Source organism: Zea mays, chromosome 3 (assembly GCF_902167145.1).
Source record: "Zea mays cultivar B73 chromosome 3, Zm-B73-REFERENCE-NAM-5.0, whole genome shotgun sequence".
Classification (NCBI taxonomy): Eukaryota; Viridiplantae; Streptophyta; class Magnoliopsida; order Poales; family Poaceae; genus Zea; species Zea mays.
In genome coordinates this window covers 185,247,075-185,264,204 of record NC_050098.1, presented here as the reverse complement: position 1 = coordinate 185,264,204, position 17,130 = coordinate 185,247,075, and the positions used below count along the sequence as shown (strand labels likewise).

Sequence of the window (17,130 nt, the reverse complement as noted above, 5' to 3'; positions counted from 1 at the left end):
CAGATGTTTCTGATGCAGACTCAGGCAGTTCAAGCCATCGGTCAGACTTTGGCCGCCATTCAGCAGCAGCAGCAGCAACAGCAGCAGGCCCCACCTCAGCCTCAGATGCCTCAGATGCCCAGAGACAAGCGTGCTGAATTCATGAGAGGTCATCCACCAACGTTCGCTCATTCTTCTGACCCCATGGATGCTGAAGATTGGCTGCGCACTGTGGAGCGGGAGTTGCATACCGCTCAGTGCGATGACAGGGAGAAAGTTCTGTATGGTCCCCGTCTGTTGAGAGGAGCAGCCCAATCATGGTGGGAGTCTTACCTCGCCACCCATGCCAACCCCGACGCCATCACCTGGGAAGAATTCAGGGGTAGCTTTCGTCAGTACCATGTCCCTGCAGGTCTGATGACAGTGAAGAAGGAGGAGTTCCTGGCCCTTAAGCAAGGGCCATTGTCTGTCAGTGAGTACCGGGACAGGTTTCTGCAATTGTCTCGCTATGCTCCTGAAGATGTCAACACTGACGCCAAGCGACAATACCGTTTCCTGAGAGGCTTGGTTGACCCTCTGCAGTATCAGCTGATGAACCATACCTTCCCGACATTCCAGCACCTGATTGATAGAGCGATCATGACGGAGAGAAAGCGCAAGGAGATGGAAGATCGTAAGCGCAAGATCAGTGGACCGCAGTCTGGAAGCAGCAGTCGTCCTCGTTTCTCAGGCAATCAACCCCAGCAGTTCAGGCAGAACCAGCGTCCACCTCAGCAGCATCAGCAGTTTCAAAGGCAGTACCCTTAGAATCAGTACCAGAACCGTCAGAGCAATCAGTCAGGAGGTCAGTTTCAGAAGCAGAATCAGCAGGCCCCTCGTCTTCCTGCCCCAGCAAATCAGCAGAACAGTCAGGCAGCACCAGCTCAAGTTGGAAACAGAGCATGTTTCCACTGTGGAGAACAAGGCCACTGGGTGATGCAATGCCCGAAGAAGGCAGCCCAGCAGCAGTCAGGCCCCAATGCCCCAGCGAAGCAGAATGTGCCTCAGCCTAGAGCAGGCAATCGCCCTCAACAGCGCTATAATCATGGAAGGCTGAATCACTTGGAGGCTGAAGGAGTTCAGGAGACCCCCGGCATGATAGTAGGTATGTTCCCAGTCGACTCCCATATTGCAGAAGTGTTATTTGATACTGGAGCAACGCATTCTTTCATTACTGCATCATGGGTAGAAGCACATAATCTTCCAATTACTACCATGTCAACCCCCATTCAAATTGACTCAGCCGGTGGTAGAATTCGAGCCGATAGCATTTGTTTGAATATAAGTGTGAAAATAAGGGGGATAGCGTTTCCCGCCAACCTTATAGTAATGGGTACTCAGGGAATAGATGTCATCCTAGGGATGAATTGGCTAGATAAGTATCAGGCAGCTATCAGTTGTGATAAAAGGACAATCAAGTTGGTGTCCCCACTAGGAGAGGAAGTGGTGACCGAGTTAGTCCCGCCTGAGCCAAAGAAAGGAAGTTGTTATCAGATGGCTGTTGATAGCAGTGAAGCAGACCCGATCGAGAGTATCAAGGTTGTTTCCGAATTCCCAGATGTGTTTCCAAAGGATTTACCAGGTATGCCACCAGAGCGGAAAGTTGAGTTTGCTATAGAGCTTCTTCCTGGAACCGCCCCTATCTTTAAGAGAGCTTACAGAATATCCGGACCAGAGTTGGTTGAGCTTAAGAAGCAGATTGATGAGCTGTCAGAGAAAGGTTACATTCGGCCAAGCACCTCGCCTTGGTCCGCCCCTGTCTTATTTGTGGAAAAGAAAGATGGCACCAAAAGGATGTGTATCGATTACCGAGCTTTGAATGAGGTCACGATCAAGAACAAGTATCCCTTGCCCAGAATAGAAGATCTGTTCGACCAGTTGAGAGGAGCCAGTGTGTTCTCCAAGATTGATCTGAGGTCAGGTTATCATCAGCTCAGGATCCGACCTTCGGACATTCCGAAGACGGCATTCATTTCCAAGTATGGGTTGTATGAGTTCACAGTGATGTCTTTTGGTTTGACCAATGCGCCAGCATTCTTCATGAACTTGATGAACAGTGTATTCATGGATTACCTTGATAAGTTTGTGGTGGTATTCATTGATGATATTCTGGTTTATTCTCAAAGCGAAGAAGAGCACGCGGATCATTTGAGGATGGTGTTGCAGAGATTGCGAGAGCACCAGTTGTATGCAAAGTTGAGCAAATGTGAGTTCTGGATCAGTGAAGTCCTGTTCTTGGGTCACGTAATCAACAAGGAAGGATTGGCTGTGGATCCGAAGAAAGTGGCAGACATTTTGAACTGGAAAGCGCCAACAGATGCTAGAGGAATCAAGAGTTTCATTGGAATGGCCGGATACTATCGGCGATTCATTGAAGGGTTTTCGAAGATTGCGAAACCAATGACAGCGTTGCTAGGCAACAAAGTTGAGTTCAAGTGGACCCAGAAATGTCAAGAGGCTTTTGAAGCGCTGAAAGATAAGTTGACTACAGCGCCTGTCCTAGTCTTGCCTGATGTGCACAAGCCCTTCTCGGTGTATTGCGATGCTTGCTACACAGGTTTGGGATGTGTGTTGATGCAAGAGGGAAGAGTTGTGGCTTACTCGTCCCGACAGTTGAAGGTTCATGAGAAGAATTACCCAATCCATGATCTAGAGTTGGCAGCAGTGGTTCACGCACTGAAGACATGGAGACACTATCTGTATGGACAGAAATGTGATGTTTACACAGATCACAAGAGTCTGAAGTACATATTCACTCAGTCAGAATTGAACATGAGGCAACGAAGATGGTTAGAGTTGATCAAAGATTATGAGTTGGAGATTCATTACCATCCAGGCAAAGCAAACGTAGTGGCAGATGCTTTGAGCAGAAAGAGTCAAGTCAATCTGATGGTTGCTCGTCCGATGCCTTATGAGTTGGCCAAGGAGTTTGACAGGTTGAGTCTCGGAATTCTGAACAATTCGCGAGGAGTCACAGTCGAGTTGGAACCTACCTTGGAGCGCGAAATCAAAGAAGCGCAGAAGAATGATGAGAAGATCAATGAGATCCGGCGACTGATTCTAGATGGCAGAGGCAAAGATTTTCGAGAAGATGCAGAAAGCGTGATATGGTTCAAAGACCGCTTGTGTGTTCCCAATGTCCAGTCCATTCGGGAGTTGATCCTTAAGGAAGCTCATGAGACAGCCTATTCGATTCACCCTGGCAGTGAGAAGATGTATCAGGATCTGAAGAAGAAATTCTGGTGGTACGGAATGAAGAGGGAAATCGCAGAGCATGTGGCTATGTGCGATAGTTGTCGAAGAATTAAGGCAGAGCACCAGAGACCTGCTGGATTGTTGCAACCGTTGCAGATCCCTCAGTGGAAATGGGATGAAATTGGTATGGATTTCATAGTCGGATTGCCTCGCACTCGAGCCGGCTACGATTCTATTTGGGTAGTGGTGGACCGTTTGACCAAGTCAGCCCACTTCATACCTGTCAAGACCAACTACAACAGTGCAGTATTGGCAGAATTGTATATGTCTCGGATCGTTTGTCTTCATGGTGTGCCAAAGAAGATAGTGTCAGATAGAGGAACGCAGTTCACCTCTCATTTCTGGCAGCAGTTGCATGAAGCCTTGGGCACGCATCTGAATTTCAGTTCAGCTTATCATCCGCAGACGGATGGCCAGACCGAAAGGACTAATCAAATTCTCGAAGACATGTTGAGAGCCTGTGCGTTGCAAGATCAGTCCGGATGGGATAAGCGGTTGCCTTATGCAGAGTTTTCCTATAACAACAGTTATCAGGCCAGTTTGAAGATGTCACCGTTTCAAGCGCTTTATGGAAGGAGTTGTAGAACTCCGTTGCAATGGGACCAGCCTGGAGAAAAGCAAGTGTTTGGGCCAGACATTTTGCTTGAAGCCGAAGAGAACATCAAGATGGTCCGAGAGAATCTGAAGATAGCGCAATCGAGGCAGCGAAGCTATGCAGACACAAGAAGAAGAGAGCTGAGTTTTGAAGTCGGAGACTTTGTCTATCTGAAAGTGTCACCGATCAGAGGAGTCAGAAGATTCGGAGTGAAAGGCAAGCTAGCACCCCGCTACATTGGTCCGTATCAGATTCTTGCAAGACGAGGAGAAGTGGCCTATCAGCTCAGTTTGCCAGAGAGTTTGTCTGCTGTGCATAATGTCTTTCATGTGTCTCAGTTGAAGAAGTGCTTGCGTGTGCCAGAAGAGCAGTTGCTAGTGGAAGGTCTTGAGGTCCAGGAGGACTTGACCTACGTTGAGAAGCCAGTGCAAATCCTTGAGGTTGCAGACCGAGTCACCCGAAGGAAGACCATCAGAATGTGCAAAGTCAGATGGAATCACCACTCTGAGGAAGAAGCAACCTGGGAGCGTGAAGATGATCTAGTGGCCAAGTACCCAGAGCTCTTTGCTAGCCAGCCCTGAATCTCGAGGGCGAGATTCTTTTAAGGGGGATAGGTTTGTAACGCCCCGAATTTTGCAGTCGAATTTTTTCTTTTCTTTACTCGCCAAAATTCGGGTGTTACCTTTTCTTTTTCTTTTTCCCTTCGCTAAACCTTGGCCTTTTCCAAAGTTCTAGCGGGATTCGGTTTGGATTTCCCGTGTAAGAAAAACCCTAAATACTTTATGTTGTTTGATGCACCATGCCGAACCTTGCATTTCTTTTGATTGCTTTGAAAGTGCAAATGCATTCATGTAGGAAGATCGGATTTCGAAAATAAGGAGAAGATCTTTTCTTTCTTTTTCTCTCTCTTTCTCTCTCCTCTTTTTCTCTCTCTCCCGCGCCGTGGGCCGACCCCGGCCGGCCCAGCCGCCCCTGGCGCCCCCCCCCTTGGGCCCAATTGGCCCATGCCGCCCCCCCACCTCCCCTTTTTCCCCAAACCCTCTCCCTCTCATTTTCTCTCATTCTCTCCCTAGCGCCGCCCCTACCCCTGCCCTAAGCCGCCCCCTGCCCCGTCGCCGCTCGGCCGCCCCGCTCGGCCGCCCCGCCCCGTCCCCGTCCCCGTCGCCGGTGAGGCCCCCTCCCCCTCTCCTCCCTCCCCCCCCATCCCCCCTCCCCTTTCCCCTCGCCGCTCGGCGCCATGGCCGCCGCCATGGCCGGCTCGCCCTGGCCGCCCGCCCGGCCGCGCCCTGGCGCGCCCGCCTGGCCCCTGGCCCCCGGCCGGCCTTGGCCGCGCCCCCGGCCACCCCAACCCCCCCGCTGGCCGCCCTCGGCCGCCCGCTTGGCCGCCCTGGTCGCGTGCCCGCCTGGCCGCTTGGCCGGCTCGGCCGCCTGGCCACCCCGACCCCCCCCCCCCCCCCCCGCGCGCTCGCCTGGCCGCCGGTTCAACCGGGCCGGCTCAGCCGCCCCGGCCGCCCAGCTCGGCCGCCCTGCCTAGGGCCGGTTCAACCGCCCCTAGGGCCGGTTCAACCGCCCCCCCCCCCCTCTGTTTTTTTATTATTTTATTATTTTATTTTATTTACTTTCTGTGATCATAGCTATTTTATTTTAGGTAGGCTAATCATTGTTAATGTTATTGAAATATGAAGCTTAATTTAAAAATCCGTTATGCTAATTGATTTATGTAGTTAATTGTTTATCTCGTGCGCTGTTGAACAACTTAAAATGATTAGGTTCCCACTAGTGCATATAACGGAATTCTTTTGTTAAGAACCAATTGTAATTGATCGTTAGTGCATAAGATTTAACCCCCTGCGAGACCCTTTCCCGTTTCTTTCTAACCATAACAAATGCGATATGGAATGTCATACTTGATGCATACTCACTTTATTTGTTCCCTTGTATGGTGTACTGTTCTTTTGTATTAAATGTGGATGGATGTATGTATGTTTGCAATCGCATAGAGAACGATCCGGTCGAAGAGCCCGAGGAATTCGCAGGAGAAGCCCCTGAGCAGCAGTCGGTTGGTGGAGGCAAGTGTCCTCTGACCTATTATGTCCTATTTACTTTATAATTCATCAACCCGCATACCATGAACAACCTAAGGATTGACTAGCTTTCTATTTACCTTATCCTTGACTACCTTTTGGGGTTACTATGGTTAGATTCATGCTATTGCTTTACTTTAATCAATAAACATGATGTGAACACTTATGATACGATGTTGCCTCTATGATTATGATGTTGGGCTGGTGATACTTTAGGGGGCTCGAGCGGTTTCTCGAGTGCCTCTCCGTAAGGACCTGTTCGTTGGATGACCGCCCGGGAAAACAGTGCAACCATGAGGGTGGAGTGGGACGCCCTTAGCTGAATAATTAGAGGAACCGGGGTGTAGTTCGCTTAGCCGTCGTGCCGTCAATGGGGCTCGGTGTATGCGGCTCGCTCTGCCAAGGTTGATTTGTCCCTTGGGGAGGAGTGCGGTACATTTAGGAAACCTAACGGGAGGCTACAGCCCCGGGGAATCTTTGTAAAGGCTTCGTAGTGAATCCCTGGCCATTCACCTCGGGAGTGAATAAGGGTCTTGCAAGCCCGGGCTAGAGAGGGAATCACGGCTTGTGGGTAAAGTGCGCAACCTCTGCAGAGTGTTATGAAACTGATATATCAGCCGTGCTCGCGGTTATGAGCGGCCAAGGGAGCTCCAGTGATTAGTGATACTTGATCAGAGATACTTTGGTACAGGTGGCAATGAGATTGATGGTTCTGATTACGATTATGGTATTGGTAAGTGGTATTCTTTCTGTTTGGAAAGGATACATTGGGCTAATAACTTGGGTTAATGTTAAAACCTGGCTTTCTACTAGTAAGTAATAACCTGACCAACTAAAAGCAACTGCTTGACTTATCCCCACATAAAGCTAGTCCACTACAGCCAAACAGGATACTTGCTGAGTATGTTGATGTGTACTCACCCTTGCTCTACACACCAAACCCCCCCCAGGTTGTCAGCATTGCAACCACTGCTCAGGCGAAGATGAAGCTGTGGAAGGAGACTTCCAGGAGTTCCAAGACTACGACGAGTTCTAGGTGTGGGTTAGCGGCAACCCCCAGTCGGCTGCCTGTGAAGGCCGCGTTATCTACGTTTCTTTTCCGCACTTTGATTTATTGTAAGAACTATATGGACGTCTCAGACGTATGATGTAATCGACTATTTCCCTTATTAATACTATTTTGAGCACTGTGTGATGATGTCCATATTATGTAACTGCTGTGTACGTGAATAACTGATCCTGGCACGTACATGGTTCGCATTCGGTTTGCCTTCTAAAACCGAGTGTGACACATACCCACCTAAAAAAAATCTTTGTGCCTGTTTCTGTTTGACCCTCCATCATGACAAAAAAATTCGGTTTGATTAAGGTAATGTGATGAATGCATGATTGAAGGCTTTATGGAAGCATACTATTTAACACCAATGATTGGTTCTGCTCATTATCTATTGTTATTTTGTTAAAAAAGTCTTCTGGTACCCATTTTTTCTAGCTACCTGGTTATGATTCTCTCCATTTGCAGCAACATGCTAAAGAGCAAAATGACACCAAACTAATGGAAAATGTAATCCATGTTCTATCAAGATATTTCTTACCGCTGCAACGAGGCACAACTGACATAGTCTTCAGGTATCTCATTGTCTATTCTCAGTTAGTTATATTAATGATGTTTACTATAGGTTTCGTTTGTTGTTTTTATATTACTGTAGACCATGATCTAGCCTCTATAAAATTTATTTTAGTAATTCATTGCATCATATTACTCCTATCTTTTTGCAGACAGACATGGAGGTTGTGTTCGAGGTGCTGAAGAGCCTAGAGGACGTTGAGGAGCTAGACCCCGAGTGGCTGCATGATCCTCACAAGCTGCACGCGTGCGTGGAGAAGGACACCTCCTTGTCGGACTCGTGCGGCGTCGGCCCATTCAGGCTGGTGGTGATGGCGCCCGAAGGCATGCAGAGCAGGAGCAGATCACCGTATTCTTCAGTGAGTGACCAGGATCTCAGCTTCTCGATCTATGCTTCTTTGTGATTTCTCTTCTAATTTGTCTACCTCCTTTTTCTGCCCGCAGATTGGAGCAAGAGCAAGGTGGTCAGATCTAGATCGAAAGTCAGTGAGACGAAAGCCGTTTTTACCTCACTGGTCAAGCAACACTATTCACTCTTTGATGCAACATGGGAAGCTTTATTTCCTGAAGCACTAGCTGGGAAGTCAGTGAGACGAAAGCTCACAAGGGCAGGTCCAAGGGCACTGATCTTCCCAGCACCTGCAAACGCTGCCTCAGCATCCATGCGCCTCTTGAAGATCACCTTGACAGAGCTGGCACTGTTTGCAACATCTGCCTTCACTTCATTGAATGATCGTATTGGCTAAAGATCTTGATAAGGTCACACTTTGTAGGAGAAATGCATGGCCTGCTGAAGTGCAGCACCAGATTTTCTCTCTGCTGAAGACCACATGCTGCTACAGAGAGCTGCCATAGCATTTCTCCACAAGATGCAAGCCCAACCATTCTGTTCTTCCAAGAAAATACTGGCAGTATCCTTTTTCCCCTATGTACATATAAACCATACTTCATATGATGGGTCAAATTTTATCAGACTCATTCTATTAAATCCTTTACTGTTAGACATCGCTCACGATGATGCAGCAACTACAGTGCAATGTTTTTATGCTTTCCTATAGAGGGCATGCTATTTCTTACTTCTATTATATTTATGCTATTCAAACTTGTAGCTCTCAATATTTTGTGGGTTTAAATGTTCTTGTTTTCTTTATTTGCGATACATCTAAATCTGATTTTCTTTGTAGGTATGGTGAGAGTGATGGTTATCCTTCTCAGAAAGGGAGAGATCAAGAAAGATGAGATATAAATTCATATGCTACCAGAACAAGAAAGATGAGAGCGGTTGGTGGCCAAGGCTCCTGAAAAAGGACATGTGTTCTTGAAGGTTGACTGGACAAATGGTATGACGAGGATGTCGAAGATCTACATGAACGAGGTAACCGAAGCTGTTCATGCGTGGAAGGGCTTCACCATCTTGAAAAGTACAGCTAGAGAGGGGTCAATTGTTGATGGTAGCTCCATACTTGGTTAAACGTAAGAAGCAGCATTTTCATCATCTTGAAAAGTACAATGTCGACTTGATTCTTGATTGCAATGGATTTATCTGGGTTGGTGAGCATGTTGTGGTGGGTGAAAAACCAAAAACGACAGGAGGTCAGCAGGGGTTCAGCACTGAAGCAGAAAATTTCACCCCATTAGAGACAAGGAAGCATATTTGCCGGCTTGCCAATTCTGTACGTGTGCTCTCAGCCCTAGGATTCACTCTGACCGTCGAACTGATAATCGAAACCATGGAAGCAAGTGTGTCATCAAATGTAGAGATAAATGACATGCTCGGGGCAGAGTTTTATGTCCAGACAGCAGAGAGGGAGGCTAAGCGTCGAGCTGATCTGTTGAGAAAGAAGAATGGGGCAAATTGAGTAGGTAGCGCCCTCATCCTTGCTGATTGGGGCTGCCTGATTTGCGGAGAACAGCTCCATCTGCATGAGATGTGTAGCAGTGCCATAATACTTATCTGATGGTATCTAAGGCAAAATTAGTAAACATATTCTATGTACACCTTTACGAGTAGCAATTAGCAAATATGTAAGGGGTTCGCTCCGCTCTGATGCTGTACTTGCATTTGATCATGGTGCCTGGTGCCGGCAGTGTTGTGCCTGGCAGGTCTTTGATCCGTTCGTTGCTGAAGTCGATACACTTCTGAGTTGAAAAACAAGACGTTCTTCCTATTGAATATTCCAGTAACATGAATTATGTTGCCTGAGAAATGTGCAAGGCATTAGCCTGATGGCTATAGGAACAATTCATTTAGCCACTCTACGAAGTTGTCACCACAGGGTGTGCAAATTACCAACGCTTTGTTCATGCGTGGTGAATTCAATGCTAGAAAGGGATTTTGTTGACTAAGGGCCATTTTTTTCAGCTGTAGAAATTTGGTTAATATCTCTTGTTTAGTGAATTAAATAGATTTTTTGCCCATGCTGCTGGATGTTTAGTTCGTACTATAACTTGTGAAGGTCCAGGGTCCAAATACAGTATCATCAATTTCACTGAAACAATCTGAATTCTACGCCAAATAATTCTTCGGTGTGTAAGTTCTGTGTATACTGCTTTCATGTGAATGTGGCTTTCAAGGGTGCTCTATGTATAAACTGTATAAATTAGCTCCAAATAATTCAGATTTCTATAAAATAATTTGTATAGAGTGTGTATAAACTGAAGAGCAATCTGATAAATTGTGTATAAACTAATTAGCTCTGTCCAAATAATCCAGTTTATACAAGCTAGATGCATAGACCGTATAAACACTATAAACTGTGTCCAAATCTGATAAAATTTATAAATTAGCTTGTATAATCTGATAAATTGTGTATAAACTAATTAGCTATGTCCAAATGATCCAGTTTATACAAGCTAGATGCATAGACTGTATAAACACTATACAAGCTAGATACAAGCTAAATGCATAGACTGATTACACACCAAAGAATTATTTGGTGTATATTAGCTTCTTCTTCTCATAACAAATTTCTGTTTCTCATTACCTGACTTGGTTGCTGTTGCGCGGTGGTGGGCTCTTCCTCAGTATAGGAACAGTCATGTAGGTGGCTAGCTAGAACAGAAGAAGCTGCAGCGAGCGCTAATTGCTTTGTGTCAATCTATGTGTAGATAACTGAAGACTTTGAGGAGGTGCAGGTGCAGAGCCGATGGTTTGGGATCCTTGATGTGGTCTACCGCTCATAGGTAAATCTCTTGGCAATTCAGTTCAATCTCTTGGCCTGTATGGTTTTCTATGAATTTCTATGCACTACACTGCTTCAGGAGGAGGCTTGGGCAGCTTGTGGCAGCAACGTGTTGCACAAGATTACAAACAAAGGGAAGAGCTGCGTGCACGACAAGGCTATCGTTGCCAACCTCTACTCCGTCAAGTAATCATATTGATGTTGCTGCTCTCTTGCTTGTCAGAAACATTTTGTAATCATGACACTGCCACAGGTTCCTTGATGACAACAAAGGATTTGTGCTAGGCAACGATGGTGTGTTGCTTCAAGGTCTTGGCTGAACGATCAGACATCCTATCTATATCTGTGGCCAACAAACGACATCTGCTACTACTACTACTACCATAAAAGATTGCTGATTGTGCTTGTGTTCTCTCTTCTGTAACACAAATGAGTGTAAAGAGACATGTGCTACTTCCTTGGAACTTGAAAACCTTGTAAACTCATGTCTTCATACGTCGTGCTTCATATGCGAAAACGCTTAGGTCTCTTCCTCTCCTCCACCTCTCCCTTGCTTCACCTACCAATGGGTAATCACAATGTCTGAACTATCATTTAAAATTCTATATTGATTCTTTAGAAATAATTTATACAATAATATAATGTTTGTTTGATATCAGTTCATTCTATTTGAGTCGGTGTATTTATAGTGATATTACATATTTACATCGTCAATATAATATTAATGTTACGGTGATATTTTGTCACATGAGTTTTACATATCATAATGATGTTTGTCGTTCCGTATCTATGTTTTGTACTAAATTTTAACTCTCATGGCAACGCATGAGCACATACCTAATATATATATATATATATATATATATATATATATATATATATATATATATATATATATATATATATATATATATATATATATATATATATATATATATATATATATATATATATATATATATATATAGCCTTCGTTTCGCCTTATGCCTCCAAACAGTCAGAAACAGCCCTATGAGCTACTAACGAATCAAATCGAGCGTTCAACCCTAACCATACATGCACATCCATTCTGGCCGTCAACTGCACAAAACAGTCCGATGTCTCTGTAGACTCTACGATCGGTGGCCACCAAATGCGGCCAACCCTCCGAGTGCGTCTCGAAGATCCCCCCAGCGGAGGTTGACTGGAACAAAACTCCAGCTGCACGATGCGTGTGCTCCTTATAGATAAGCCTTCGCACGCACAGGATTAGCGACTGCTAGAGTGCTAGTCACTGTTTAGGGTTTAGAAAATGCATGTCCTCGCTGTAGCCTGAGCCTGACCTACCTACTAACTACTGGTAGGCTGTTGCTGCTTTGACCGGCAATTTAACTTCTTTCCCATGCATGGTTTGTGTAGATGCGCAGTGGAGCAATAAACTAATTAAGTACCAGTATATAATATAAGCTTCGAGCCATGTGAATTACGCCATCCCGCCATAATCTAAGTACTAGTATATAATATAAACTTCGAGCCATGTGAATTACGCCATCCCGCTCCCGCCCTAGCTAGCGGCAGGACCCATTTCTTTATATTTGCCTGTAGGTTCTTCTTTCGCAAATGCTTCTTTATGCTCGCCTGGTCAGTGAACCACCACTTTGTTTTGTTTATGGCCTCCTGCAACTGCTAATCTGCGGCGGTGATTTGTATAACCACGTCAACGCGAGGTGTTGGGCGCGATGCCATTATTAGGAGCTAGCAATGGAGGAGTGCAAGTGTATTACTGAATTCAGTCAGAAATACATTCTCACAAAAACCCTGTGTTGTAACTCTAGTGTTATCTGCAGATGGCATGTGTGTCCACCTGCATTCACCGCTTCCTTCTCCCTCTCTCTCACATCATTGGCGGATGGATACCCTTCACGAATCTTGACGTAAGCTACTAAGCTGGGCTGTTTGATAATCAGCGTTGCCGCACATAGTTATAGTAAACACAGCATTGAATTCAGTCAGTAACCAGAACAGGTTTGGGATGCCACGTTTTTTTTTTACTTTGAGGTCTGGTTTGGTGGATAAGGAAATGAAAGGATAGTTTAGGAACTCAAATCTTGTCGGGATCAGAGGGAGGATCAGAGGGATTAAGGGGGAAATTAAGGGTGCGTTTGGTTGCGGGAGAGTTAGTACAGGGACGTCCCCTGGTATCCTCGCTTATCCCTTAAAATTCGAGGGATAACCGGAGATAACACTGGGATAGTTCTGTCTTAACTCTTGACCCTGAACCAAACAAACTTATTTGAAGGATCGTTCCGTCCTGTTATTGCAACCAGGATATGTTTGGTTGCGGGACAGGACAGAGACGTTCTCTGGCGTCATCTCTCGTACCTCCAATTTTGAAGGACAATTGAGGCAACATTATGATAGTCATGTCCCAACCCTTGACTCTGAACCAAATAACCTTATTTGATGGATCGTTCCATCCCGCCCCGTGTTGTCATTGCAACCAAACCCACCCTAATTTACCTGTTTTGTGTTGTGGATCCAAGACAAAAGTTTGATGTGCGTTAGAGTTAAAAGAGCATACATACAATGTACATTAGTACCACAAGAAACATGACCTAGATGCGCCTCTTTTGCGGTAACCCGCCTTTAGATGTGTGGTGTGTGTAATTAACGGACTAATCGGCTTTAATAATTTTAGCATGCACTAAAGGCTTGTTTGGTTAGAAGAGGATTAAAAGGGGTTAAGAGAGAAATGGCTTAATTTCCCCACCGATTCTCAGTTCCCTTCAATTTCCTTCTAACCAAAAAAGGGGTGTCGTTAGTTGGGCGGCCGGATACCTAGCCTGGTCCAACTTAGGGTTTGTTCGGTTAGCTCTCAATCTATATGAATTATGTGGGATTGAGTAGGTTTAAATCACAAGTAAGTTAAAATTCTTCTAAATTTTTTTCAATCACATTCAATTCATGTATAATAGAAATAACCGAACAAGACCTAACTTTGTTCAATTATTCTGTTCGTTGTTGATACAGATTTTGAGGCTAGGATTACTTTGTCAATTGTTGGGAGGCAGCAGAAAGGAAAAAAGCAACAGCGGGTTACATACTCTACTCAGACGGGACGAATTTCAAAGAATCAATCGTAGTATATATATTACACAATCCTCGTGACGCTGTGTTGTACACCGGACTCTGTCACTGGCGTGAGACCGACGGGAGAGTGGGAAGCGAGGCCCCCACGTGTCGGCGTCACGCCGCTGACAGCCACCCCAACGCGCATACCAACCATCGATTTCGTTTCAAGTATTGCTGCTGCTGCTGTGTCTCCTTCCTTCCTAACCCGTTCAACGCATCACCACCCCGTTCTAACTTCTAATTCTTCTACTACCGGCTCAAAAAATCAACTCTTCAAATCAAATATTTGACAAACGCAGGAGAGAAGAGGAAGAAACGGCCACCCGCCACGACCGATCTGATCGAGCGAGGGGAAAGAATGCGTTGAATGGTTCAACCGAGACGGACGGAGCCTCGCCGGCGCTCCTCGTACCAACAGATGCAGCTCAGCGCGACGAGCACCTCGACGATGGCCGCCTCGGCCTTGTCCTTGTCCGCCCACCGCAGCGTCTGCAGCGCGTACACGCGCGGGGCGCCGTCGAACCGGCGCGTCCGGTCCATGTTCCGCTCCGCCTGCCACTGCACCGTGTCGCGCGCCATCGGACCCAGCCACGCCATGATGCGGTCCACCGCGTCCTTCCACCCGCGCGCCAGGCCCTCGTCCAGCGGGCCCGGGTCGCGCCACCACTCCCGCAGCTTCGACCGGACCGCCGCGCGGAGCTTCGCCGGGAGCATCTCGTACATCTCGGCGCGCTCCGCGGAGGCCTCCTCCTGGCGGCCCTCGGCCTCCATGCGCAGCAGCTCCTCCGCGGACGCGATCACGTTCGCGTACTGCTGGTCCAGCCCCGCGCCGCCGACGGTGCTGGGCGGCGCGTCCAGGACCTTGCGCCAGTTGGTGGGGGGTTTCTGGCCCGGCGGGTGCCGCCCGATGATCGGGCACGAGTTGCTCATCGGCGGGTGCACGCGGGACGGGCCGTCCCGACGCGTGATCGGCCCGGACGACGCCTTCGCCTTCGCCGACCGCGGGTGCAGCAGCTTCGACAGCCGGGTCTGGACGCTGTCCGTGCTGGCCGACGGCAGCGGCGGCGGGAGGCCAGCGACGAATGGGCCGAAGATGGAGCAGATGCGGACGAACAGCGCGCAGGCGGCGCGCGCCATGAGGCCTACGGCCTTCTTGTAGCTCTGGTTCCACAGGGACTCGTCCTTGAGGCGCTTCACTTTGAGCTGCTGCGTCTTGAGCTCTTGCCGGAGCGACTCCGCGCCAGGTGAATCCCCGGTCAATTGTTGCTGCTGCTGCTGGGCCGCCGCCTGTGGCTGCTGCGGGATCGGGCCGCTGAGTCGACTCCAGCCCCGGACGTTCAACTTCCGGTCGGCGGATTCCAGCTCGTCGAGCGTCTCCATCTCGGAGCAGAGCTTGGCGGTGGCGGCGACGAGGCGCTCCATCTTCTTGGCCTTCACCCTGAGCCCCTTGGCCAGGAGCGGGTCCAGGCGCGCGTCGGGGGTGCCGGCCTTGAGGCAGGCGTACACGCCGCCGAAGTCGAGGCCGCACCGCAGGCCGAGGCGCGCGACGGCGGCGGCGGCGGTGTCCAGCGACACGACCAGCTCGGCGCAGGCCAGCTTGAGGAGGAACGCCTGGTCGGTGGAGTTGAGGTACGCTACGCCCGGCGAGCGCATGGCGTCGGACCGCAGCCGGGAGACCTCCGGGTCCGACAATGAACGGTGCAGCGACAGCAGCTTGGACATGGCCGCCGCCGCCTCGAACGCCAGGATCCCCAGCGACGCCTGCGGCCCCGCCGGCAGCCGCAGGTCGACGGGCAGCCACGGCTTCTGCATAAGCACAACCATGGGTGAACTATGATGAATCCCCCTCTCTCTCAGCTCAATTTCTCGCTCCGCCCTGCCTGATCGAAGCTCCGCCGGCTCTCCTCAATGGCTTGTTATACCACCGGACATGAAGAAGAGATTCCGCTGGGCAGCTAGGTAGAGGGAGCTCCAGCGCTGTCGGCCGAGGCCTCGCTGGTGCTGTTCGCTGGTACCCCACGATCCTCCACGCGGTTTTGAGCCCCGTACAGGTCTGGTTGGGTTGGTAATTCGGTACGGGTGACGGAGCCTCTTTATATATCGGCGCTCGTGGTGCTGTGCTGTTCTGGCTTCTAGCTCTTTTGCGATGGGGGCAGAGAGGAGAGAAAGGCGACCGCGAACTTATTGCTGCTGCCCCTGCAGGGAGTAGATATAAACAGACGGGGAAGGAGGCAGGGGTAGCGATGGCGACGACGATGGTGCGTGTAACTAGCCAAGCACGAGGAAGAAGACACGGTCGCCCCGTGGGAATGCCTGGTCCGAATGGTAGGCGCGCGCTTACCAGATGACGCAGCGTTGGTTGGGGCCGGGGCGTTTGATTGGGGAGCGCCGGCTTTGTCTTGTTTATTCCCGGGAGGGATCGGTCGGGTGTGGGGTTCGCGAGCCCGTGTTATTTTAACACTGTCCGAGGTTACGTAGAAAGTAGAGTTGCTTAACCCATTGGATTTGAGCGTTTCTACCACTACAACAATGCTCTGTGTGCGACCGAAACTTGATTCTGAGACCAAAAAAAAAGACGGATTTGGGTCCTGTTTTATTGAAATGTAAATGCTGCAACACCAACACACATTAGACATGGTTGCGGTCTGCAAGAACGGCGGGAATCCGGAGGTTTTACCATGCGTTCTCGTTCAAACCCGAATGCGCGTGGACGTCACTTGCTTCGCGAGTGGATCCATAGCTAGCTAGGGCATGGATGCGTTCACATACGTTAACGTTATCGCCATGCCTTCTGGTCTCTGCGTAAATCCCTCGAAGCTAGAGCACATGGCCACAGCGAGATTTCGGTTGAATATTTGCATATGCACGAAGGCACCAAAAACGAGCTTTCGGTTGAATATTTTGCATATGCAAATAGACACATCTACTCCTAGTTTAGTTAATTAGTTCTAATAATTAATGACATTACAAGATTATTATGACTAATGTATATTTTACGGAAGAATGGGAAGATATGATTGAGAACACAAGGTTGACTTGTCCGTTATAGTTTGGAATTTTGGATTGATGATGAGTGATCCTTACCTGAAAGGGGAAAGCAGGGAGTGAGTCACGCAAGCATGGTGTTGACGGTAATTACTACGATGGGTTTACAGTTCGTGGAAAAAGGCATATGCTTCCTTTTGCTGAATCCGTAGCGGGTTTTTCCATAGTAGTGGAACTTTGGATAGTCCTTGTAGTGGGACTCTGCCTCGTCTC

At 48.2% G+C, this 17,130-nt stretch overlaps 1 protein-coding gene across 1 annotated transcript; it reads right to left on the bottom strand.

Annotated features, from left to right (window-relative positions):
* Nucleotides 1-13,866: 13,866 nt before the first annotated feature.
* Nucleotides 13,867-16,026, bottom strand: LOC100191889 (uncharacterized). Its single transcript, NM_001371770.1, has one exon. The coding sequence runs from the start codon at nt 15,694-15,696 to the stop codon at nt 14,245-14,247; it is 1,452 nt and encodes a 483-aa protein (NP_001358699.1). The 5' UTR covers nt 15,697-16,026; the 3' UTR covers nt 13,867-14,244.
* Between the last annotated feature and the right edge of the window lie 1,104 nt (nt 16,027-17,130).

What these genes read in the sequence shown, in the direction of transcription:
- LOC100191889 (NM_001371770.1), bottom strand. Translation starts at nt 15,696, where the DNA reads ATGGTTGTGCTTATGCAGAAGCCGTGGCTGCCCGTCGACCTGCGGCTG.